The sequence below is a fragment of the Trichomycterus rosablanca genome, chromosome 11 (genome assembly GCF_030014385.1).
Source record: "Trichomycterus rosablanca isolate fTriRos1 chromosome 11, fTriRos1.hap1, whole genome shotgun sequence".
In the NCBI taxonomy this organism is placed as follows: Eukaryota; Metazoa; Chordata; class Actinopteri; order Siluriformes; family Trichomycteridae; genus Trichomycterus; species Trichomycterus rosablanca.
In genome coordinates, this window is record NC_085998.1 from 5,170,076 (window position 1) to 5,197,303 (window position 27,228).

The following is a 27,228-nucleotide window of genomic DNA, read 5'->3' on the forward strand; positions in this document are numbered from 1 at the left end:
TCTTTAGCAGATAATCTTGGAAGCAGTAGTTGCTTAAAAATTACAAGTAGAACATCTCAAATTCATGTTTTACCCATTCCCCAGTGTTCTAATAACTCAGGCACAATCCCAAGACATAAATGTGCCCTGTAGGAGAGTAATTAAAAAGTTTCGGCCTCATCTGTAGGGTCATTTAGGAGCAGTGTATAAATCTGTGTGTTAGAACTGCATGTTCATGTGCAGTGGGGGGCGGCACGGTGGCTAAGTGGGTAGCACTGTCGCCTCACAGCAAGAAGGTCCTGGGTTCAATCCTTAGGTGAAGCAATACGGGTCCTTTCTGTGTGGAGTTTGCATGTTCTCTCTGTGTCTGTGTGGGTTTCCTCCGGGAGCTGCGGTTTCCTCTCACAGTCCAAAGACGTGCAAGTGAGGTGAATTAGAGATACAAAATTGTCCATGACTGTGTTTGACTTGAATCTTGTGTAATGAGTAACTACTGTGTCTGTCATGAATGTAACCAAAGTGTAAAACATGATGTTAAAATCTTAATAAATAAACGTGCCGTGGGACTAAACCAAATTTCCCCAGAAGTAAACACATGCATATGTGAAAGAATATGCCAAACCTTTTGGCAGTAAGCAGAGGTAAGGTTCAAACCCCAGCACTCCCATACAATGGTTTTAACATCATTAAAATAACAGCTATGAGAAATCAGTATTAGTATTATATCAGTATTAGATTGTATTAGTATTATAAATTATCACTCAATCTCAATACAATCAAATCAGTTCTGACTGCTGGCGACGTATGGTTTCTTTAAAAACAAAACCATTCATCTTGTTGCTGTGTATCATTTTGTAGAACCTAATAATACTTGTGTTTCCTATCCTGAACTGCAATTTAATACAATATATACACCAACCAGGCATAACATGATGAGCACTGACCGGTGAAGTGAATAACACTGATTATCTCTTCATCACGGCACCTGTTAGTCAGGGGGGGATTTTATCCTCAAAGTTGATGTTAGAAGCAGGAAAAATGGGCGAGTGAGGATCTGAGCGAGTTTGACGAGGGCCAAATTGTGATGGCTAGACGACTGGGTCAGAGCATCTCCAAAACTGCAGCTCTTGTGGGGCGTTCCTGGTCTGCAGTGGTCAGTATCTATCAAAAGTGGTCCAAGGAAGGAACAGTGGTAGACCAGCAACAGGGTCATGGGCGGCCAAGGCTCATTGATGCATGTGGGGAGCGAAGGCTGGCCCCTGTGGTCCGAACCAACCGACGAGCTACTGTAGCTCAGACTGCTGAAGGAGTTAATGCTGGCTCTGATAGAAAGGTGTCAGAATACACAGAGCATCACAGTTGCAGGGCTGTTTTGGCAGGTTATGTCTGGGTACTCAGGTATTGTCCTACATTTACATTTCTAGCATTTGGCAGACTCCTTTTGTCCAAAGCGACTTCAATTCAAGCAATTGAAGGTTAAGGGCCTTGCTCAGGAGCCCAACAGTGGCAACTTGAAGGTGGTGGGGCTTGAACCAGCATCCTTCTCATTACTAGTCCAGTACCTTAACTGCTGAGCTACCACTGCCCACCACCAAAACAAGCAAAAGTTGAATAACAGTGTGTTTCCAGATGGTGCCAGACCCACCTCAACCCTGACCAGGATGAAACAGATAGACAACGGATTTAATCTCATTAAGAAAATCACACAATATCAGTCATTACTGTGTGACGTCATGCTTGAATGTGATGATTCAGTGAATATTTCTCATGTTATTCTCTCATATTTAGACACCAAAACAAAGGATCAGATGCTGCTGTGAAATGTTTATTCTTCACAATTACCAGACATCAGTGCTACACATTTTCCATCATGATCATCACTTTCCTTCAAAAAAACCCAGATAGTTTGCTGCATTCACAAGGGTTTAAGTCATGTCACCTCCATCAAAACCATCTACAGAACTATACTCACTCACCACTTTCTTAGATTCCCCTTTTTGTACACAATTTTACTGTCCATTTCATTTTACGTACTATATTGATGCCTTTTGTGGCTTTACAATTACAGACTGTAGCTCATATGCTGCTCTGTACCCTTGATCAGCCCCTGTACTCCAACCATTAATGGAAAGAGACCATTATCAGGTGCAGCAGTGTTGTGTGATGTGTGCAGAGTAGCTCTCCATCCAGAGATATAAAGCAGACAGCATCCTACGATCAGAACCTGTTCACTGATGGAAGGTTAACGGGGGTTAACAGACGATGTGCATGAAAAGGTTTCATTTACATTTCTGGAATTTAGCCTGTGCTTTTATTCAAAGCAAACTATAATTGTTTTTGACTACGATCCAGGCAGTTCAGGGTTAAAGGCCCTGCTTTATAGCCCACCTTTTGATTAGTAGTCCAGTACCCAAACCATTAAGCTATCAATGGCCTAATCTGACAGTGTATGCATTTCTTTTTTTAATGCATTTTCTCCCCATTTTCCTCCCGATTTAGTGCGGTCAATTTGTCTTCCGCTGCTGGGGGATACCCGATTGCATCCGAAGAGAGCACGTCGCTGCCCATGCCTCTTTCCGACACGTGTACAGCCCTCCTCTTCTCGCCCCTGCATTCTGCACAGGCGTCTCTTCCGCCAATTCCCACTCACACGTAGCCTGGCCGTCCCGCCCTAGCAGATACGGTGGCCAATTAGTATCTGCTGCAGGCACTGCCAATTATGCCCACCAGACGCCACCCACACGACCGGTGGCCAGTGTACACATTTCTATTAGAGAGGTCAGTGCATGTATTTAAACAGTACAAGTATTTAAAAACTCTGGATCTGCTACTGCACATAATACACTCATACCAGAACTGCACACTGCAACGTAATCATCATGTTGGCACTGAAAACTGTTTACCATCCAAATAACATCTGGTAATCATATACCCATAAAGTGCATCTATATGCTATGTAAAGCTCACCAAATGGCCAGTGAATGTGCATATAAGGTAAGTGAACCTAATAAAGTGGCCAGTGAATGTGAATTGCACTTAAATACATTCTGTCTACAAACAGGGTGTCAACATATCCTTTTAAAGTCTCAATTTGCCTCAATTCACTCTGTTAGTTAAGGCCTTATTAAGAAATACATTTTTATATATCTGAAGATGCATGGTCCTAAACCTTGGGCTGGTAATTTTGTCTGGTGTCCCTTAAGCAAGACAGTGGCATAAAGCAACAGCATGATAGTTTACAGTGAATTTTTCAGCATCTTTTAGAAGAGTCAATCAAATTTTTATAGAAATAATGTTATTTTAAATGACACCATGCTACACGATGTAATTACTGATCTTATTTGTAGTACGTTTTGAATGTAGCTTCAAAGCTACTTGCGTTTCCAGTACTGAAAAGAGAATATGCTCTTGGACAAACATGCAGAACAATTCAAAAATAAAAATGCCATGGGCGCTCAGGTGGTGCAGTGATGGATTACGCTGGCCTACTGCCACCGGGAGCCGTGGTTTGAATCCCCAGTGGTGAATGTCGGGCGGTTGGGTGTCACACTGAAATGATTGGCTATGTCTGTGGAAATGATGGCCAAGGCCCCACAATGGATTGGCATCCTGTCCAAGATGTGTTACTGCATTGTTACCAGTGGTTCCAGGGTGAGGTGGTCAGGCCGTCGGGCCCACTTGGACCTGGTCAGGATGAATCGGTGGTAAATTATGCAAATTAAAAATAAAAATGTTGCTTTATGTGTCTTACAATATTTTAATCTCGCATTAGATTTGCAAAGCTAGCCGTTCAGACCAAATTTTCAGCAACTTGTCAGGAATTTTAGCCTATTAGGGAAGGACCAGACTCAGTTTACAGAAAATAAACAAATCAAACTCCAAAGGGGGAGGTTAAAGAAACGTGGCTGAATTAAGGCTGGAGTAAATTATGGGTGTGTTCGAAAACCTAGTGAGCTCTCTACATAGACGCATTTTACTTCATCCTGTGCGCACTCCCGAGAAGGAGGCTGTTGGAAATCCTATATGCCTTAATATGCTCACTAGTAAGGTATCTTAAAATTTCAACACTATTTTGACTCAAGAACGAGGGAGCATCCGATGCTGCCTTAGTGGCGAAGGCAATCCCAGCATTCAGTGCGGCACAACTTTTCTCACAGGACGGTGCGAAGAAACGAACAGGGTTATTTTCAAACTTAAATAAATAAATCATTGATTTTTTATTTGTATAAACGTGTACAAAACATGTCTGGCTTGTCAGCGAATGTAACCGTTTTCGGTACACGGAGGGAGATGTTATTTGACATCCTAGCACGTTGTGACACCTCATCCCATTGGTTTGAATGGCATGATGCTAACTGTATTAACTTAGTAAGCAAAACCCGATGTTATCGCTGTCTAAGTAGTGCGTTCGAATAACCTGCCTTATGAGTCGATGACTTATTAGAATCTTCTCTACTGAGGCAGCTGCCTGTGTAGGCAATAAGACAGCAAAGCAGCTCACTAGATTTTCGAACACACCCAATGTGCTACTTTTAACATTTTAATGCCCCTTCATGTGGTTTAAGATCAGAATTTGGGGGGATATTATGTCTATATAACCCTAAAATACCTGCATACACCCTGTATATGGTTCCAGACCCTTGTAATCTCTTTCAATACTTGTTGAAATCCATCAATAATTTTCATTTATTATTGACAACATTTCCCAGCACACTTTGTCTTAAATACTTTCTTAAATTAGGAAACTTTCCAGGATCTTATCCTGATTCAAAAGAAAAAAATACCCCCATTACATCCCCTAGTTCCTCCCACTGAAATCCAAATCAAAATACTTTCATTACGTTTCACCAAGACAATGCTAATTAAATAAAATTTGGAAATACAATCAGCAGTTGCACGGTCGAGCAGTTCTTCCTTACAGATCCAACAGAAGTAACTAGGGTAAGTGAGAGGAGGTTGTATTTCTTCGATTTGAGATCAGACCCGTAGTGTTTAGAACGCCTCTTCTGCGTTCTTGCAGCGCGAATGTTTCAGCAGCTTGAGTCGAGCCAGAACCTCCGGGACGGTCAGCTCTCCGTGGACCTTGTTGTCCCTCGTGCGCACATTCACGCCGTTAGTCGTTTTCTCCTTCTCGCCGACCACTGCCAAGTAAAACAAGAAGAGAGAAAACAAATAACGCTGTCAGCGATCAGCACTGCAGCTGCTCTGGAGGAGCAACAGTTGGTGTAACAGCAACACACATTTCATCTGCAAATGAGATGAAGAGTCAGTGGCAGTGAGAACATGAGCGTGTGTCAAAAAAACATCCGGACAGTGGACTAGATTTCATATCTGTCAAAATTAATCACTGTTTCCTGGAATTATTACACATCATTGACTTGTTATAGGAATTTCACAAACACACCCACAACACACACAGACACCTCGTAATACAACTTGCATCGTCACTTGAGAACCACGACAAGAAGTAAACACAAATTTTAAAAAAACGCAAATAAAACATATATGAGGTTGACAAAATACGAGGGATCTTCAAAAAGTTTCGCACTTATATATTTTGGTTGGAAGCGGTGAGGGTGGGAGGAGTAGTAATCAGTCGTGTCTGAGAGACTTAGCTCCATCTGATTTCCACCTTTTTGGACGATCAAAGAAGCTTTAAGGGAAAGAAGATTTTCATGTGATGATGATGTGAGAGCAGCGCTGCATCCGTGGCTACGAGTTCAACCAAAAATTTTTTTTGCTGATGGCATTAAAAAGTTGGTACAATGCTGGAAAAATGCATCAGAAGGTGATTATGTGGAAAAGTGATGCTTTATTTCACCTTATTGCTTTTGGAATAGTGATAAAGCCCATCCGTTTAGAGGGAAGACGTTTGTTTGTTTATCAGTTTAACACCATGTCAAGACATTGGTTACCATTCATGGCAGGATCGTTCAGTCTTTTCTTTTTTATATATTAAGAATCAGATCAGAGTCTTTCTTGTTCAGTTAGAGGGAAGATGTGATTGGAAAATGACCTCTAATAGAATTACTATTGCTCAGCCCTCTGTGAATTATAGCTGGATCAATGTTCTTTCTACCAATAACGGAGGATGACAACCGATCTGGATGTTCTTTGGCAAGTGGACATTTGTACAAGACTCAGTTCTCAGTAAAGGAGCTAATGGTTTTATAAATGGTTTTATTCCCTGTAGGTCCTGACTTGAAAACAAATGTAGCTGACATCTGTAGGTTTTCTAAGATGTTTTATTCTGGGATTTTTGTGACTTCTATAAACTTCTGACAGATTTGTTGTAGAAATTGTAGCAAGCCAAACACTTCTGGGTAGAACCACCAGTTTCTTAAAATCTTAGACATGTTTAGGTAACACTGACATATTTATAATAGACTAACAAAATGTAACCAGGTGTATTTTAACTCCTAGTTAGACAGTGGCATGTTGTACCTGTCAAAACTTAAAGGTAACGTCTTAAAAATAACATCTTAAAGGTATGGCCAAAAGTATTTGGACATCTGACCATGAGCTTGTTGGACAGCCACTCTTCTGGGAAGGCTTCTTACAAGACTTTGAAATATGTCTGTGGGAATCTGTGCCCAATTAGTCAAAGAGCTGATTTGTATGGCTGGGCACTGATGTTGCTTAAGAAAGCCACAGTTGATGTTCAAGTTCATTCCAGAGCTGTTGAGTGGGGCTGAGGTCAGGACTCTGGAGTTTCTTAAAACTGAGCTTTTCTTCATGTCTTTAAAGAACTTGATTTGTACACAGCAGCACAATCATGCAGGAACAGGAAAGGGTCTTACCTAAACTGTTTAATGTTGATTTATTACACCTGTTATAAATTGTTGTAGTCGAAAGACATGAATTATTGTGTAATATAATAATTAGATGGGGTGTCCCAATACTTCTGTCATAGTTTAAGTAAGACTGTGGATATACACCGACCAGACGTAACATTATGAGCGCTGACAGGTGAAGTGAATAACACGGATTATCTCTTTATCACGGCACCTGTTAGTGGGGGGATATATTAGACAGCTAGTGAACATTTCATCCTCAAAGTTGATGTTAGAAGCAGGAAAACAAGAGCCAGATTGTGATGGCTAGACGACTGGGTCAGAGCATCTCCAAAACTGCAGCTCTTGTGGGATGTTCCCGGTCTGCAGTGGTCAGTATCTATCAAAAGTGGTCCAAGGAAGGAAAGGTGGTAAACCGGTGACAGGGGCATGGGCGGCCAAGGCTCATTGATGCACGTGGGGAGTGAAGGCTGGCCCGTGTGGTCCGATCCAACAGACGAGCTACTGTAGCTCAAACTGCTGAAGAAGTTCATGCTGGTTCTGATGGTGTCAGAATACACAGAGCATCACAGTTTGTTGCGTATGGGGCAGCAAAAGGGGGACCAACCCAATATTAGGAAGGTGGTCATAATGTTGTGCCTAATCAGACCTTAGATTTGTTTTCTTACCCATAATAAAGTTGTACTGGGCAAGCTGAGCATTACGAATTTTCTTGTTCAGAAGGCAGCCAGAGTCCAGATCTGCATCCGCCATGAAGCCCGCCTCCACAAACTGCTTACACACCTACAGAGGGACACATTCTGCTGCAGTGAATCATGCAACCAACACAAATCCTTCAAATGCCCATCTCAAACGCTGTCAGAGGCAAACAGCAGGCTGTACATGCATATGTATGAAGTATGTCCACAAAAAGAGAAGAATCATCATCTACTTGGACATAAAGGCGACCAAAGAAAGCAAATTTTACAGATTAACTTCAGTTTAATTATAACTGTATAAATGTTTCAGTACATTTTCCCATTTTCCATTAAAGTTTGTCGTTTATTAAGATTGTAATGTCATTTTTTCCATGACAGGATTGGTAGTTACAGTTTACCCAGGATTCCTCAAGTCAAGGTTATCAACCCATACAGAACGCCCCGGACCGCCCCACCTGGGGATCTTCCCCAGTGCTACCCATCGAGCCACCATGCCACCCTTATTAGTTTAAGATGACAAATTCACTTACGGTTCACATTTTTTATAAAATGATCACGGTGTGATAGAATGGTCACGGTGGGTATAATTCACTAGCCAAAAGGTAGTAAATACTGTGGACAGGTCGCCAGTCCATCAGGGTGGCACGGTGGCTAAGTGGGTAGCACTGTGGCCTCACAGCAAGGTGGTCCAGGGTTCGATCCCCAGGTGGGGCGGTCCGGGTCCTTTCTGTGTGGTTTGCATGTTCTGCCCATGGTCGCGTGGGTTTCCTCCGGGTGCTCTGGTTTCCTCCCACAGTCCAAAGACATGCAAGTGAGGTGAATTGGAGACATTAAATTGTCCATGACTGTGTTCGATATAATCTTGTGAACTGATGAACCTTGTGTAATGAGTAACTACCGTTCCTGTCATGAATGTAACCAAAGTGTAAAACATGACGTTAAAATTCTAATAAACAAACAAACAAACAAACACCAGTCCATCACAGGGCAGGCAAACACACATTCACATATAGGGCAATTTTAGTATCTACAATTAACCTGACTGCATGACTTTGGACTGTGGAATGAAACTAGAGCACCCGTAGGAAACCCACACAGACACGGGGAGAACATGCACATATTACTCTACACACTTTATGGCCAGATGTATGTTGACACCTGACCATGAGCTTGTTGGACATAACACTTCAAAACGAATATGACAGAGTTCAGAGATGCCTACCTTACTGGCATATTCTTCAAGGGACGGATTAACAGGCACTACCATAACTTGACGAGGAGATAACCACAGCGGCCTTAAAAAGTAAAAAAATAAATAAATAAATAAAACACAGTAGTTCTGCAATGGAAATGTGTTACAAGAATATGTGTTACTGTGATTACTGTAATTGTTACAAAATTAATTAATTGTTATAGGTTTTTGGTAACTTTACTTCGAATAAATAACAGTTCTCAAATGTTTTTCAGTAAATTGTTAAGATAATTAAACACAAACATTATTATACACACTTGATATTTAATAAAAGGTTTTAAAACATTGATAAACGTACCATTTTCCTGCATAGTTCTCTGTTAGAATGGCGATCATTCTCTCTACTGAGCCCAGGATGGCACGGTGGATAATAACAGGCCTGGCTTTGTCATCTCCATCTTTCCTGTAATGAAACACATTGTCAGCAGCGCTAAAGCATGTTTAACTAGCTACACCACGCCTGCCTGTTGTGACTGTAGCACTTGTTCATGTTTCAACCTGACATTGATTTGGCTATTAAGAGTGGAACGGACAGATTCAGAATTTTTTTACGGGTGACTACAAAGACGTACACGATCCAGCAGGCCCCCCCCCCCGAAACACGTGCAGTACCCGGCTGCTTCTTTTCACCTGAACAGTTCGATCGCTCATCTATTGCTGCTGTTTGAGTCGGTCATCTTCTAGACCTTCATCAGTGGTCACAGGATGCTGCCCACGGGGCGCTGTTGGCTGGATATTTTTGGTTGGTGGACTATTCTCAGTCCAGCAGTGACAGTGAGGTGATTAAAAACTCCAGCAGCGCTGCTGTGTCTGATCCACTCGTACCAGCACAACACACACTAACACACCACCACCATGTCAGTGTCACTGCAGTCCTGGGAGAGTGTATTTCTTTAAATAAGAGTTACCATTCTTCTTTACATCCTGTAAATAAATCCTTAACTCGACTCACCCCACAAAGTTCAAGTTGAACCGAATAGGCAGCTGGAAGTCCAGCTGGATGGTGGCACATTGGTGATACCGCCCAATCGCATCCTTGATGTTGATGTCAATCTACAGTAACAAAAAGAGATCATCATAAGAACAGCGCAGAACTTCACTGCCCTTTTGATTTACGATTTCAGCACGACCCAAATCTTACTTTTGGACCATAAAAAGCTCCATCACCGGGGTTTAGTTTCCACGGCTCACCGAACTCGTTCAGACTGTTCTCCAGTTGCTGCACAATACAGAGGGAACAAAAACCACCAATTAAAGCTCGACATTTTAAGATGCTTCCAGAATTTTAATCTCAGAACTGTATTAGTGAACCTTTAATACCTGAAATAATTTTTTTGTTTTACACAGCAATTTACACACATTTATAATTTTCCCCAACAATTTATTTAATATGTTTGTAAGCAAAGAGGCTGTTTAAAATGCCTCAACTCATGTGTGTTAAACTCATTTTCACCGAGGGCCACATCTGCATCATGGTGGCCTTCAAAGGGCCGATTGTAACGTATCCTACTGTGATTGCAGTCGCCTTTTAATTCTTGGACAATTTGTTGTTTTTCTTGGAGGCAAAATTCTGTGTTTGGTGTCAAAATGCCAAATTTATTCTGTATCACGTACATCTACATTTATATTGTCCTCCTTTACCATAGACACGGCCTCATAACACAAGAGACGGACCGGTTTTTCTTCTTAAAGCACAAACTTGTATTTACTTTCTCATCTTTCATTAAATTCAATTTTCTCTTCTTGTACATTTTGGGATTATTTGTAAATATTTCTCAGCATCACTTGTTGGAAAACTACCTCAGATAAATGCTGATGTGAAAACACTATCATCTAGTGGCGGGATGCGGTCACTTTGCGGGTCACAAAATCGGCATGCATTGTGGGAGATGCAGTTTATGTACGATTTTACAGAGTATTTTAAGACAATCATACGTCTTTTAAGCTCTTGCGATTGACACTTGTGCCTTAACTCATTAAATACAATTAGTGTCCGGATACTTTTGGCTGTATAGTGTATCAGTAATAAACTAGGAAACAAACTAGGACTGAATCTGTTAAACTGTTGCCCCAATTTTCCGAAAACTGTTTCCGGCTTGCATTCACACTGGAGTCACTGGGTCCTGACTTCAAATCTAATGGAGTTGGACCAGTTTGGAGGGTTGTGTACATCTGTCACACGCCCCTCTGACAGCCTCACACAGCCGACTGCATCTTTTCACCTGCACGGGGCAAGTTCATACGTGGATCAGCCTTGTGTATGGAGAGCCACACCCTGATCAACGCATTATTCCTCGAATGACTCTGTGCAGACGCCATCAATCATCCAGCAGAGGTCGTAAATGCATCAGTTATGAGGTCCCTATCCGGCTATTCCCTTCTTGAATGAACACCACAAGATTCATCAGTTCAATGTCAAACACAGTCATGGACAATTTTGTATCTCCAATTAACCTCGTCTTTGGAATGTGGGAGGAAACCGGAGCTCCCAGAGGAAACCCTCACAGACACAGGGAGAGCATGCAAACTCCAGGGAATCAAACCCAGGACCTTCTTGCCATGAGGCAACAGTGCTACCCACCAAGCCACCGTGCCGTCCTGGCATCTGGTATAGCTAAAAGGTGAAGAGAAGCTATTTAAACCAGATATCACAGAAGAAACCGGACAGCGAGGGCGTACCTTTTCTGCCTGGTCCCAAACCGCAACGTCCCCGAGGAACTTCTCCGGCCGGGTGGACAGGTTCAACTGGAAGGAGAAGCCGAAAACATCGTAGACGCAACGCAGGAAGTCCAGACAGCCCTTCATCTCAGACTCGATCTAACAACAAAAAAGCAGAAAAAAACACCAAGATAAATATTAAAATTAGGGCTGTCAAACGATTAAAAATTTTACTCGCGATTAATCTCAGAATTTCATATAGTTAATCGCGATTAATCACATTAAAAAAAATCTGTGTGAATGTTATAGAAAACAAGGATTTTTAAGTGAAATGTTACAATTAAAATGGTGAACACATTTTATGCTAAATGTACTTATGTTAAAAACTGCTGGGACAAGAGAAAACTGTAAGGGAGTTTTATTCACTCACATACTAGGCAGTAACACTATCCAGCAGAGACCCTTGACTTCGTATATATGTCAGATTGTAGGTTAAAATTTCTCCATCAGAGAACAGACTTTGTTGTGGTTGTATCGTGACAATGGTTTGATGGACGTTTCTACACGAAGTGAGTGTGTTTTGACCCTTTGGGGCTTCCATAGTTCATGGAGTAGCGTGCTTGGCTAACGTAATGACTCTAGCTGTCCGCTATTCGGTACCATAACAGAAGAAGTTAATAAAGTGTTCTGCTCCCGACAATTTGTGAATATAGCGTGTATTTATTTCTTTATTAAGCAAGTGCATCACTACCACACTCGGTTACATTATGTTAACACACCTCAAATGAAACAAACGGTGGCAAGTCCGACGTTAAAACGTTGGTTCTACCAGTCAGACCACACGGTCAAGTCTCAACATGAACTACGGATGACTCGCAGGGCCAAATAAAATTTGCGTTAACGGCACTAATTTTTTTAATCGCGTTAAATTGAGATTGCGTTAATATGGCGTTAACTTCGACAGCCCTAATTAAAATATAACAATACAATATAAAAAAAAATGTATACAGGGTGGCACTGGGTTGCAGCACAGCTCGCTGGTGACATGGGTTCATACATTTCTTCTGTACTCTTCTGTAGGTCAGGTAGCCGTGCGCTTTACCTGCTCCATAGTGCAGAAGATGTGGGCGTCGTCTTGTTGAAAGCGTCGCACCCTGGTGAGGCCGGTGAGAGTCCCTGAGAGTTCGTTACGGTGCAGCACGCCAAAATCGGCCAGCCTTAGTGGCAGCTCCCTCCACGACCGCGGTCGATGGCTGAACATCAGACTGGAGGAGAGAAATGGGAATGTGTACAGGAATTTACATCACTATTAGCACTTTTCCACCGGCATGATGCTGATGCTGGTGCCAAAATTCTGACTGGTTCGGTGCTTTTCCACCATAATATTACAAGCTCTGCCTTAAGTCCCACGTTTAGTATGTACACTAATGGAGGACTGCAACTCATGTTGCTCTGCAGCACCAGTCCATCAACTGTGCCACCCACAAAACAAGCAGAAATGTATCTAATGTTTTATTTTAACATAATGAAAGCCCCAAACACTGTTGTGTAAATGACCTACCAGTGCCCAGGACAGTTCATGGGCTTGAGGGCAAAGATGTCCTGCTCCACAGGGAAGGAGAACATGTTCTCACTGTAGTGCTGCCAGTGACCCGACGTCTCCCACAGCTTGCTATTGTAGATGTTAGGAGACGCCACCTCCTGAAAACCTCTCCTCCAGTACTCCTCCTGTCCAGAGAGCACAGACAAAAACATAAACATACAATAAACATCAAAGTAAAAGCATAAACAGCAGTACATGGTTGTAAAAATGGAATACAGACAAGGTGAAATGGTTTGAAAAGACAAAAAAGTTCAAATTCATATGTTCATGCTGTTCTTCAATGGTCAGGACTCCCACAGGACCACCACAGAGAAGGTATTATTTAGGTGGTGGATCAAAAACATCCAGCCAACAGCGCCCCGTGGGCAGCGTCCTGTGACCACCATCGCCTCTGACTTTACATCTACAAGGTGGACCAACTAGGTAGGAGTGTCAAATAGAGTTAAGATAAATTGAAAAATTGATGGGGAGCCAGGCAAGCGCTCACATGACAAATGAAAGCACAAAATCCCACAGATACACTACAAAATCTAGTGACTTGCCTGGTCAGGAAGCATTGGAGGCATATCAGCAAGGTCAAGTGTAGCTTTCAGGTAAAATGAATGAATGAATGTACAACACATGCTTACCCTGATGAACTCTGTGAGAGTGTTGTAAATGTAGGCACCACGAGGGAGGAAAAAACAGCTGCCTGGGCTCAGATCGTGAAAGAAGAACAGCTCCTGATCCTGATCAAACCATCACACACACAGAGAGAGAGAGAGAGAGAGAGAGAGAGAGAAATTGAACCAGGGTCAGAAGAGGAACTCATCGTCACTTGCTGTATGTTCAGTAGGAGGACATGCAATACTGGAGCTTTGCATCTCCACAGGGATCGTAGGTGACACATGGCATCAAATCTGCTCTAAACTCCCTGAACAAACTGTTCTCAGAGCCCTTCATCTCCAAAGACCCCCAACGTATGGCACCGGGGCCCAACAGAACATGCTGCACCATACGGCCCACCGGTGCTCTCGTCTTTAAATTTAAAAGTACTGCCGAGTTTCTACTGAGGCTTTCAGACACGGACCCCAGCTGAGAGCAGAGCACAGGAAGTCATATTTTCAGTACCAGCTGGCAGAGTGAAACAGCAGGGGGGAATCGATCACACTTAAATCGGGAACGTGGCATAAGACGAGCCTTCACTTTTCATGGCTGCACTTCACATAGAAGCATAGAGCGAGGAGACGTGCTCATGCTCTTCTTTTCTTAAGGTTGCAAAAGCAAAATGCACGTCTGGTTTCACTTCCTTTGATCTGCTTTCTTTAAAGCAACTAAGATCAATTGCATTCGGCAAAACATTTACACACAGACTAAAGTGGCTTCCTTTCATTTTCTGGATTTATCAGAGGACTTTTCTATGCAGCTATCTGCTGGGGAAGCAGCATTAGAGCCAAAGATTCCAAGAAGCTTAACAAGCTTATCAGGAAGGCTGGTTCTGTGCTGGGTTTTGCTCTGGAGCCCCTAGAGCTAGTTGTTGAGCAGAGAATGGACAACACCACACATGACCTGCTGATTAAACAGCAAGGTGCTTTTAGTGGAAGGTTCTGCCAACTCTGATGCAACAAAGCACGCTATAGGAAGTCATTTCTGCCCACAGCTGTGGCAAACTATAATAACTCTCACTGGTGCAAGAGAAGGACGCAGGACCTACAATACCCACGAAAGACAATAAACCTACTACTTGACTGCTTGGTACTACCTGATTCACAATTTGCACATGGTACTGTTTTTATTTGCACAGCTTTAAATTGCACAATGTCTGTGTAAATACAGCAATCGTCTGCTAGCCGACGCACGTCTCTCTATTTACATGAGTGATAGGCTTTATTTTGTTGGAAGGCTCGCTTTGTTCTCACCTTTTCTCACCTAAGCGTTTTATGTTTATGTTACTGTGCATCATATGTGCACATTTAGCACTTGTGTTTCTTAGTGCTGCATTTTTATAGATTTTCACACCCCTGGAAAAAAACCTCTCCGTTTTGGACAATCATATTTTACGGCCCAGTGCACCCTCCTTTTAGTCCGGTAAAAATCAAGGTTTCACTGTATACTTAATTAATAAAAACGGTGGCAATCTGTTCCCACTGTGCTTTACAAGAGGTTACGTAAAGCCTCCACAAGGGGGCGTTCATGTACAAGTTCATTTCCTGTTTATGTGCCTGTTAAAAATCGTTTATTTTCTTTTATTATTTTTCTGTGGCACATTTTTTGGCTCGCGACCCACCCAAGGGTCACAACCAAGGTCTGAAAAACCCTGAACTACAATGCAACTCTAATAAAATGTATTCCAAATATTCCCTTTTGATGCTTTTTCCATTTTTTTTTACTTTATACGCTTTATACCGAGCAGGATCAACTGTAGTGCTGCCAGTGACCCCACGTCTCCCACAGCTTGCTACTATAGATGTTACAACAACTTCTTGTACCAATTGTTAGGATGTTAATGATCCGTATTCGTCTTTTCTTACATTTCACATCTACCCAGACAACTGCTGGAGTTTTTGTTTGTTTGTTTGTTTGTTGTTTAACGCCATGTTTACACATTGGTCATTGTTATGGCAAGATAGGTACCTAGATTTTGTACAGGTTGACAACTGCTGGAGTGCAAAAATAACTTATCAAGAAGCAAAAGGGTTGGAAAAGAAAATAAACAAACATTTTAACCATTGAATCATATTTTTAAAAAATCAACACTAAGACCATGCTGAGATATGATCACCCAAGCAAGATGGCCAAATTCAGTTAGCTTTGCTTCACCTTCCCAATTTTTCGGTGGTCTCGGTTTTTGGCCTCTTCTTGAAAGCGCTCCCACTCCTTCAGCATCTTGCTGTCTGGAAAAGAAATCCCGTAGATTCTCTGTAGTGTCTCCATGTCTGAGCGACCCTCCCAATACGTAGATGAGTTCTAGATAAAAACAAAAAGAACAATTTTACAAAAACAATCTGCTAAACTCAAGTAAACCTAATCGTCGTCATTATATAATGAATTATAGTTTAACATGTAGAACCTGGCTCGCCCGGGGGGCATGGGGCACAGTGTTTGTGTATTTCATTAAATGCCACACTTAATCACTGGTTTTCTGCCAGGCAGCTGCTACAGTAAATATTTATACTTTAATATGTTTTCACTAGTACATAAAGTATTAGTAGTAGTATATTCACATTTGGTCATGTGAATTTAGATCGCAGTTTTTTCTGCTTTAAGTCAAGGAACAAAATACACAAATGTTGTGCCATGACTTTATGTTCTTGTGAAGTGATGCCACCTTTAGAAACTGGACTCACAAAGGCTTAGGGTGTTAAAACGAAACCAAGATAGGCGTCGGGTGTTCTGCAACCTCAATAAATGTTCTTTCTCTGTTTACTGAGACATTTCATACAGTTGTATTCAATTAAACACACCATAACGCATAATAGGTGGGTGAATATTTCTGACTGCAATTGTACATTAATCAATTGAATATCTTTAAAGTGTATAATTGACATATGTCTTGTTTCAAAGCAAAAAAGCAATTTGGTACAATTTGGCTGCCTGGTACAACCCTTAAACAAATAACTGTAGTGACAACATAAATATTATAACAGTAGAATTACTTTATATAATTACACTACAAATGTTTTGAACAAGTGCTTCATTAGTAAGTGTATCTAAATGCTGAGTCAGGTCAGACTTAAACACATTGATATTACTGGCAGTCTGAAACATGCATTATTCAGTCATGCACGACACACCTTGTAGATCTTCAGTGCTTTAATCTTGCCTGTATGCCGTACGTGAGGGCCTCGACACAGGTCAATCAGGGGGCCACATCTAGAAGTAAACACCCGGTTAAACCAGTTCAACCAGTTCAAAATGTCCCACTAGAGAACAAAGTCTGGCGCCATCTGCTTGTAAAGCAGTAGCACTGCAATCCTCATTCTCAGTAACCCTACAGATCCTTTGACACAAACAGAATCAGCACAAAATCAAAGCAAAAAGGTCTAGGGTTGGGGCGGTCCGGATCCTTTCTGTGTGGAGTTTGCATGTTCTCCCCGTGTCTGTGTGGATTCCTCCAGGAGCTCCGGTTTCCAGCGCTGCTGGAGTTTAGATGAGCGATCATCTCTGACTTTACATCTACAAGGTGGACCAACTAGGTAGGAGTGTCTAATAGAGTGGACAGTGAGTGAACACGGTGTTTAAAAACTCCAGCAGTGCTGCTGTGTCTGATCCACTCATACCAGCAAAACACACACTAACACACCACCACCATGTCAGTGTCACTGCAGTGCTGAGAATGATCCACCACCTAAATAATAACTGCTCTGTGGTGGTCCTGACCATTGAAGAATAGGGTGAAAGGGGGATTACAAAGCATGCAGAGAAACAGATGGACTAGTCAGTAATTGTAGAACTACAAAGTGCTTCTATATGGTAAGTGGAGCTGATAAAAATGGAAAGAGTGTACTTTAATGTTATGGCTGATCAGTGTATATCCACCCAGCAAGGGACTGGCACCCTGTCCAGTGTGTTTGCATGCATTGTGCCCATTGAGAGCTGGGATAGGCTCCAGCACCCACCATGACCATGTAACTAATTATAAATGTGAACTTTTTAATTGCAATTTAAATGAAGCTTCGTCACTCAGTGAAGGTCTGGAGCAGAAGATGGTAAATCCAGTTGTCTATGGCATCAGTTACCGGGAAATATCTGCATAATTGTGCAGCAGCTCACTAAATTATTTAAGCTGTATTTGTTAACATTGTCCAATAATTAAAGAACACACGTTTATTAGATCTACGATCTATATTTGACAGACACAAGATTTGATTTCAAGCAGTAAAGCTGCTTTTACATAATAAGCACTTTCTGCTTTGTGCTGCATGTTGCTGCTTTTACATGATGCGCAGCCAAACCACTTCTGCTGGCTGTGCTACTGAGCACCAAGATTGAATACAATCCACAGTTAATCTGTTCAAAAATGCGCTGAAGCATAGTCATGTGGAGACGTGAGAAAATAAAGAAACATCTCTGGATTAGCATCCTGCCCAGCATAACCCAGTGAACCGGCATCCGGTTAATGGAAATAAAGTGAAATGTGTTGCTGTATCCTTTAAGCTTTAAAAACGTTGGTTCTGTAACAACTAGGCAATCCCAGAATGATTTAAAACTAATAAACTCTCCTTAAAGGTGTGGACTGATTTACCTGTACACAGTAGTGGTTGGTGTGTTGACTTTTTCATTCAAGATCCGACATTTAAACTTGTTATACTGCAAAACAAAAGCAGATCAAAACGGTCTAAATATGAACATCCAAAAGAGACAGATCAATCAGAGCCAAAACAAAGATTAAAAAATAGCTTTTACCCACAAGCAATCAAATGCATAGCCCCTCTACCCCACACATGAGTCTGGAGTTATTTATTTATGTACTTATTGTTGGCTTTATTTATTGTCTGCCTTCCCTGTGTGTCCTTGTGACTTAATGTATATATGCACCTGAAAGCTAGCTACAACATCTGTGCAAAAAAAAACTGGTAAAAATATTGTAAAAGTAAAATTGTGTGAGAATCTGTCCGTAATTATTTAATTGTAATTATTTATTTTAGATCGGGTCTGTATTGATAGCAGTACTTGGTAACACTGTTATTGGTGCATCCCTAACATGTATGTATTTACATTTATATACATAATTTTACCTTGAACATCTCTTGGGTGGCACAGTGGCTAAGTGGATAGCACTGTCGCCTCACAGCAAGAAGGTCCCGGGTTCGATCCCCAGGTGGGGCGGTCCGGGTCCTTTCCGTGTGGAGTTTGCATGTTCTCCCCGTGTCTGCGTGGGTTTACTCCGGGTGCTCCGGTTTCCTCCCACAGTCCAAAGACGTGCAAGTGAGGTGAATTGGAGACACTGAATTGTCCATGACTGTGTTCGATATTAAACTTGTGTGAACTAATGAACTTTGTTTATTAGGATTTTAATGTCATGTTTTACACTTTGGTTACATTCATGACAGGAACGGTAGCCATTCATTACACACACAAACAAACCTTGAACATCTCCAGCAGGGTTTCCTTGCTAATCTCCAGTCTTTCAAATGGCTGCTTGTCCTTCATGATGTTCTTACAGAGTGACTCCAGATCTCCAAACTCGGTGCTCGACACTCCTCTAACAGAAACAAAACAGTTAAACCATTTAATCCAGAGGAATAAAACCAGCACTTTGAATAAACTACACCAGTTCAGAAGTGTGTAGTGTAAGTAAAGTTTGCATCCACATGGCATTAAATGATGAGACGCTACATGTTTTTAGTTAAAAGAAGTGGTTGGCTGCACATTTCAAGGGGGCGTATGCTAGTCATGGCTCTCCTCGGTCTGCAGCAGTAGAGGTGAAATGGAATCAGATAACTGGATATGATAGGATTGGGAGAAAACTGAGGAAAATGCATTAAAAAAAATAATAGAAGAAAGAAAGTACTTTTTTTGCCACAGGATGTGCTAGTATACAGCAAAGTATGGCTAAAAAGCGGTTCAATAATGGTAGTTACTCATCATCCACACTTTAGATCCACTTCAAATTCACACATCTTTTGACTATATTTACTTATAAATAAAAATTTATTACTAAACAAAGATAGGAAAACCAAAATAGGGTAAAGTGCTTTAGGTACACTAGTACTCTGTTGCTTTTGGTGGTAAAAAAAATCTTCGGGGAAGCTACGGTAAACCTGACACTTACTTCTGCCTATCCGGGAACATGTCGTAATAGAAGCCATTTTCGATGGGCGGTCCGTAACAGAGGCAGCCTCCATAAAAACGCTCCATAGCTTCTCCCAGGACGTGAGCACTGGAGTGCCAATACACCTGGTAGCACAGAGAATAAACACTGAATCTGTCTGAGTCTGATGTGATTTAGGTTTATTTAATGTGGAAACATCAGCAGAACATCCATTCATTCAGTCATTCACTTCAACTAAACGCTTTATCCTGGTCAGGGTAACTGGACCCTTCTTATAACTGTTCTAGGACACTAGACGTACATATTAAAGGTCGTAGTTCAAACACTCACAGCTTGGGCATCTTCACTGTCGAAGCGCAGCAGTTCTAGAGAGCAGTCCTTCTCCAGTGGACGGTCCAGATCCCACAACTCACCATCCACACGTGCAATCACACATTTATCGGCCAGTCCCTGACTGCAAACACACACACACACACACAAACACACACACACCACACAAAACAGAGCAGTGAAATATTTTAAACAGCAAACGCTGAAACTGCAAGCTGGGCCCTAGATCAGGTTTCAAACCTTGGATCGAGACCCTTGAGTGGGTTGTGAGACAAAAAAATGTGTCAGAGAGAAGAAAAAATAATAATATAACACTAATAATTAAATAAATGCATTTTAAAAGGCACATAAAAACGAAATAAACTTGTACACAAATGCCACCCTTTTGAGGCTTTACGTTACACCTTGTAAGCCACAGTGGGACCAGATTGCCACCAATTTTATTAATAAAGTAAATTTTGTTTTGTGTTTTGTTTTGATGCATTGCTTGAGTTGCCTGTGTTGTGGTCAGTCATGGACAGAATGTGGGTTACTTGGAAAAAAACTTGAAAAACCCTGCACTAGATAACCCAAAGTATGTGGACACCTGAACAACAGAAGCCTGTCAGACAGGCTATTCCAAAACCAATACAGAGTTGCTCCTTCTTTGTGGCATAAACTGCTCCCAATGTTCCGGTGAGTGGAAATCTGGGCCATGACTGCTTACAGGCTATTTTTATTAATGTATTGCAGGTTTTATTGCTGCTTGCAGGTTACCACTGTAAGTTTGCATCAGTTCTCAGACGTGTGTTTGCAGTTTTGTTTGTGATGAGAATTTAAGTAGTGGCTTTGCTTTAGTGTGGTTGAATATTTCCTTTTTGGTTGGTGGTGTGGTTAGCTGCCCTCTCTGTGGCTGTAAGCAGCGTCTGTACAGGAGCTGAAAGTGTGTAAACTAAACTGGCAGCTACAATATTAAAATTCTAAAAGAAACATTCAGAAGGGTGAATTTTTAACAATTTCTACATATAAATGTTACATGCAGTACAACCGTCTAAACCGAGTTACCCACCTGATGCCACAGGCCAGCTGGTATGGACTGGTGACCCATGACTGAGCCTCCACTTTCTGTCCATCAGGTAGCTGAACCCAGAAAGGCTGACTGTTTGCTGCCTGCTTGGCCAAAATAGCATCGCTCTCCTTCTTCAGTCTCTCGTAGAGCTCCAAGCGCTCAGGGATGTAGTTGGGCCAGGGGTGTAACTGCGCATGGAGAAAGAGACACTGCCTTAAAACATATTTCTATAGTAATAACATGATTTTTTTTTTTATCAGACACTTGGAACCAAACAAGAAAGATTTAATCCCTGTACAATGCCTCCTGCAGCAACAGTAAAGCTGACGACCACATCTTTTCACCAACAAGAGGTGAATTTTATCCATATATAATCTTCCACTATTGCGCTGGCTGCTGGACCTGGCAGGATGCATCACTGTTGCAGCAGCAGAGGTCACTCCCTAAAAGCATTCTCTTTTATAGATACAGCTAACTGTGTCTGTTGAGGGACAGACCAGTCCAGTGGCCATACTAAGACCTGTGGTGGGATGACAGGACGAACTGCTGCACCACCTGAGTGCCCCGCAAACCTTCTATTCCTGTTAAAGCTTTTTGGCAAAGAGAAGCAGGATTTTGTCCTAAATTTATGTGGTCTGTGCATCAGTTAATCAGTTAACTCCTTCCCCTCACCCAAAATCAATCATGACCAAAACTGTGGTCCCTACTACTGAAAACATACCCCATGGCATGATGCTACCATCACCACATTTTACAGTGACGTTTCTTTTTCTGGTATTTTGAGTTAAAAGCTTTTGTCATTTGACCTTTGATGTAAAATAATGCACTACAGCTTATTCAAAAACAAAAACAGCTCATTTTACCATGCTAGGAAAGTGTAATCTAAAATATGAAAATAGTTCAGGACCCAAAATACGATACCAAGCCACTGATGATTGACTATCATTATCTGGTGAAGGGGGGTATGAGTGGACTGTTTGTTGGTCACAATAAGGTTATATTACAGCAGGTACATTACAGTGGAGGTCTTAATGGGAGATTTCCTTAGCTTGAGCTATCTGAGCCTTCCTTTTATTTAATTTTGTACAGAGAGGTTTTATGGGTGCATATGTATTTGGGGCAAAGGATCAGTAAGTGTTTAATGGTGCAGGAAGTCTCACAAAGGGAAGGACATTTCACTTTCATTAAGGGCAAGTGTGTTACCATGTTTTTTGGTAGTACTCTGGTTTGGGAATGGATGGTGGGGCGTATTTCATACAGTTTGTTTCTGTTCTGGGGGTCCCATACTGCTTGCTATATGTTCCTAATGTCGGGGGTATTCAGGAGCTTGGGATAAAAATGGAGATGCTGAAGCCCTGCAATGAACTGGTGCCCAGTCCAGGGTTTGTTTGTTTGTTTAATTCTTAACACCATGTCAGCTGCAATGGCTATTATCATGGCTAACTAATAGATTATGTAAATGTCACGGTGGTGGGTTAAGAGTGTTTGTGTGACTGTGAACTTATATGGTGTTTGAGTAGAGGATGTGTTTGATAGAAGTTCTTGATTTACAGAGAGGACAAATGGGGACCTGGTCTCCTTTAAGCAGGTGTGTATGGGTCAGTTTGGTGGGTCCTATGCAGCATCCTCTGTATATACAGTGTATCACAAAAGTGAGTACACCCCTCACATTTCTGCAGATATTTAAGTATATCTTTTCATGGGACAACACTGACAAAATGACACTTTGACACAATGAAAAGTAGTCTGTGTGCAGCTTATATAACAGTGTAAATTTATTCTTCCCTCAAAATAACTCAATATACAGCCATTAATGTCTAAACCACTGGCAACAAAAGTGAGTACACCCCTTAGTGAAAGTTCCTGAAGTGTCAATATTTTGTGTGGCCACCATTATTTCCCAGAACTGCCTTAACTCTCCTGGGCATGGAGTTTACCAGAGCTTCACAGGTTGCCACTGGAATGCTTTTCCACTCCTCCATGACGACATCACGGAGCTGGCGGATATTCGAGACTTTGCGCTCCTCCACCTTCCGCTTGAGGATGCCCCAAAGATGTTCTATTGGGTTTAGGTCTGGAGACATGCTTGGCCAGTCCATCACCTTTACCCTCAGCCTCTTCAATAAAGCAGTGGTCGTCTTAGAGGTGTGTTTGGGGTCATTATCATGCTGGAACACTGCCCTGCGACCCAGTTTTCGGAGGGAGGGGATCATGCTCTGCTTCAGTATTTCACAGTACATATTGGAGTTCATGTGTCCCTCAATGAAATGTAACTCCCCAACACCTGCTGCACTCATGCAGCCCCAGACCATGGCATTCCCACCACCATGCTTGACTGTAGGCATGACACACTTATCTTTGTACTCCTCACCTGATTGCCGCCACACATGCTTGAGACCATCTGAACCAAACAAATTAATATTGGTCTCATCAGACCATAGGACATGGTTCCAGTAATCCATGTCCTTTGTTGACATGTCTTCAGCAAACTGTTTGCGGGCTTTCTTGTGTAGAGACTTCAGAAGAGACTTCCTTCTGGGGTGACAGCCATGCAGACCAATTTCATGTAGTGTGCGGCGTATGGTCTGAGCACTGACAGGCTGACCCCCCGCCTTTTCAATCTCTGCAGCAATGCTGACAGCACTCCTGCACCTATCTTTCAAAGACAGCAGTTGGATGTGACGCTGAGCACGTGCACTCAGCTTCTTTGGACGACCAACGCGAGGTCTGTTCTGAGTGGACCCTGCTCTTTTAAAACGCTGGATGATCTTGGCCACTGTGCTGCAGCTCAGTTTCAGGGTGTTGGCAATCTTCTTGTAGCCTTGGCCATCTTCATGTAGCGCAACAATTCGTCTTTTAAGATCCTCAGAGAGTTCTTTGCCATGAGGTGCCATGTTGGAACTTTCAGTGACCAGTATGAGAGAGTGTGAGAGCTGTACTACTAAATTGAACACACCTGCTCCCTATGCACACCTGAGACCTAGTAACACTAACGAGTCACATGACATTTTGGAGGGAAAATGACAAGCAGTGCTCAATTTGGACATTTAGGGGTGTAGTCTCTTAGGGGTGTACTCACTTTTGTTGCCGGTGGTTTAGACATTAATGGCTGTATATTGAGTTATTTTGAGGGAACAATAAATTTACACTGTTATATAAGCTGCACACAGACTACTTTTCATTGTTTCAAAGTGTCATTTTGTCAGTGTTGTCCCATGAAAAGATATACTTAAATATCTGCAGAAATGTGAGGGGTGTACTCACTTTTGTGATACACTGTACATTGTTCCCATTGTTTGCCCAGTCCAGGGTATTCCTGTCTTGCACCCAGTGTTTTCCAGTGGAACCAAACCTGTTTGATAACAGGTACATAAGGAACTGCTAAATATTAACTTCCATTACTGACATATTGACTTCCAATTCTGATCTGAGGTCAGTACGCTGCAGCATGTTGTAACGTGTATAAATAAACGTTTAGCATTCAAAACTGAACTCTGGTGTCTAAAAATATGTTCCGTCTATATCCAGTCCTAAAGGGAGACAGTCGTTTCCTGATGCAATAACAGTGCAACAGACGATAATCTACAAGATTTCAATCTGAATCAACAATGTATTTATTTAGCACAGAAAAATAATTTATTTAAGTTAAAATACCTCGTTCAGTCCTTCCTTTCCTTTCGGCTTCTCTTTCTTCTTGTTCTTCTCTACTGCATTTCTGATTTCAGGAGCTTTAAGCTGCTCAGCATGCTACAGCGGGCGTGGCAAAATAAAAAACCAATTAGGTCTAAATAATAGACAATAATACATTCATTATCTAAGTAATCAAAAAATAATCTCCTGTTAAAGGTAACAGTTTACATATACCTGTAAGTGTTTTCGTCTGTGACTTAATGATTAAAACACAAACTTTAGTCAAAAAAACACTTAATTTTTGGTTTGTTTATTGTAGGTTTTCTAATATAAACTCTCCATGCTGAATTACCTCCACCACTTTATCTCCTTCAGGTTTTTCTTTTTTCTTGTTCTGCTCTGCTGTGTTTTGGACACCAGGAGCATTAGACTGTTCAGGACGCTACAATGGGGATGGAAAAATAAACCAATAATTTACAGTAATAAATAAAACAGACAACAATAAATGAAGAAAACAATATATTTATTAAGACCAGCAATTAATGCATGCTCATACTGTACATCCCATAATAATAATAATGGATCAATAATAAATATCTATTACAGAGAACAATAGAGCGACAAAGACAGTTGGACATGTTGAAGTACCTCCACCACATCTGCTTTGGCTTGTTGTTTCTTCTTGTTCTTGTCCGCTGGATTTCTGACCTCAGCCTGCTGCAGAGAGCATGATCACATAAAACATCAACAAACACTGACGTTCCATACTAATCAATACTAAATAAATAAAGGCATGGACTTATACAAGTATTGCTATTTAAGTTGTACTGGTTATTTGTGATCATAGGAATACAACTTATATTCAATGTGTATAATAATAATAAAATAAAATATTGTTAAAAATGCAAAGAGCTTGATAGAAATAGCATATAAATTTGTACACAAAATTATTAATTATTACTAATTAATAATTATATTATATAAATAATGTTAATAATTATAGAACAACAAGTATTATTATTACTGTTATTATTATTAGGTATGTAGAGTAAACCTAAAGCCCAATAAAAATGGCATAAAATAAAATGTATATAAAACTATTACTTTTTATGCTATTAATAAAGTAGTAAAAATAGCGTCATTTATAATAATAATAATTATTATCATTAGGATAGTACCTAATAAATTAGATTAATAGAATTACATACACACAATTAAACACATTATTGATGTTAATAGTAGAAATATTATCATTAACAACAACAATAAAACAATTATGGTTACTTTTATTATTGCTATTGATAATAGTTATTTGTAGTAGAACTACAATAATAATAATAATAATAATAAAAATAGCATAAAATAAATGTATATAAAAATATGACTTAACATGCTATTAATAAGAGTAGTAATAAAAGCTTCATTTATTATAATCATAATAATAATAATTCTTTAAATTACATTAGAATAGTACCAAGTAAAGTATACTAATAGAAATACATATAGACACAATTAAACACGTTATTGATATTATTAGTAGATAGTAGACAACAATGATAGTAAAACAATAATAAATACAAGTTCTACTTTTATTATTACTATTTGAAATAGTTATTTGTAGTAGAACTACAATGGTAATTATAATAATAATAATAATAATAATAATAATAATAATAACAATAATACAAAAAGCTCAATAAAATGGCATGAAATACAAATATATAAAGCTAATATTGTTACAGTTATTATTATTATTATTATTATTATTATTATTATTATTAATGGTAAAATGTTAAAACACTAAGAAGGACATTAAAACAAAACTGTTTGTTATTAATAGCACAGTTTTATCATCACCTCTATTGTTATTTAACCCAGTGCAATTCCTTTATGAGGACTAACCTTCAGTGCTGCGCGTTCTCTTGTTGCATTAGTCGCGGCGCTCTCGTGCTTCTCTTTGATTAACGCTGTGTTGGTGCTCTCGCGGCCTGTGCGCGTGCTGGCCTGCGGCTGCTGCGTCTCGTGCTGGGGCTGTGAGTGCAGCGCGCGCCGCAGGTGCAGGAGCCGGTAGCGCAGTTTCTGGTTCTCGGAGCGCAGTTCCACCAGCCCGGATCCACTCAGTACATCAGCACCGGCACCGGCACCGACACCGGCACCGGCACCGGCACCGGCACCGACACCTCCACCCCCGCTCAGAGCGTCCCTCAGCCGGCCAACCTCCTCACTCAGAGCCGCGATCTGCCGCTCCTGAACCGCTAACCGCGCCGCCATGCACTCGGCCATCTTTAAACCCCCCAGCTGAGACGGTCTGTCATCAAATAGATCAAAGAATAGAAGATCCACAGCGACACCTGGTGCAATTACACTCAACTGCAGCGTGGCAGAGTCAAACACTCCTAAAATAAGATGAGACACCGATCAGCCATAACATTAAAACCACCAACTCCACTTACCATATAGAAGCACTTTGTAGTTCTACAAT

At 41.1% G+C, this 27,228-nt stretch overlaps 1 protein-coding gene across 1 annotated transcript; it reads right to left on the minus strand.

Moving 5' to 3' along the window:
- Positions 1 to 1,783: 1,783 nt before the first annotated feature.
- tars3 (threonyl-tRNA synthetase 3) lies at positions 1,784 to 27,048 on the minus strand. Its single transcript, XM_063004978.1, has 21 exons — positions 26,649 to 27,048; positions 25,395 to 25,463; positions 25,099 to 25,188; positions 24,771 to 24,863; positions 21,117 to 21,304; positions 20,069 to 20,192; positions 19,739 to 19,863; positions 19,051 to 19,168; positions 18,209 to 18,273; positions 16,758 to 16,836; positions 15,784 to 15,930; positions 13,614 to 13,712; positions 12,943 to 13,109; positions 12,484 to 12,646; positions 11,403 to 11,540; positions 9,865 to 9,942; positions 9,676 to 9,776; positions 9,022 to 9,126; positions 8,694 to 8,766; positions 7,442 to 7,556; positions 1,784 to 5,120 (listed from the first exon to the last, which is right to left on the minus strand). Exons 1-21 carry the CDS (start codon positions 27,027 to 27,029, stop codon positions 4,972 to 4,974), a joined length of 2,667 nt encoding a protein of 888 aa, XP_062861048.1. The 5' UTR covers positions 27,030 to 27,048; the 3' UTR covers positions 1,784 to 4,971.
- Positions 27,049 to 27,228: the final 180 nt, after the last annotated feature.

What these genes read in the sequence shown, in the direction of transcription:
- tars3 (XM_063004978.1), bottom strand. Translation starts at nt 27,029, where the DNA reads ATGGCCGAGTGCATGGCGGCGCGGTTAGCGGTTCAGGAGCGGCAGATC. An exon ending in CCAACCACTACTGTGTACAG is followed by an intron (nt 16,837 to 18,208) that starts GTAAATCAGTCC and finishes GTTTACTTCTAG; the next exon opens with ATGTGGCCCCCTGATTGACC. An exon ending in ATGAACTGTCCTGGGCACTG is followed by an intron (nt 12,647 to 12,942) that starts GTAGGTCATTTA and finishes TCTCTCCTCCAG; the next exon opens with TCTGATGTTCAGCCATCGAC.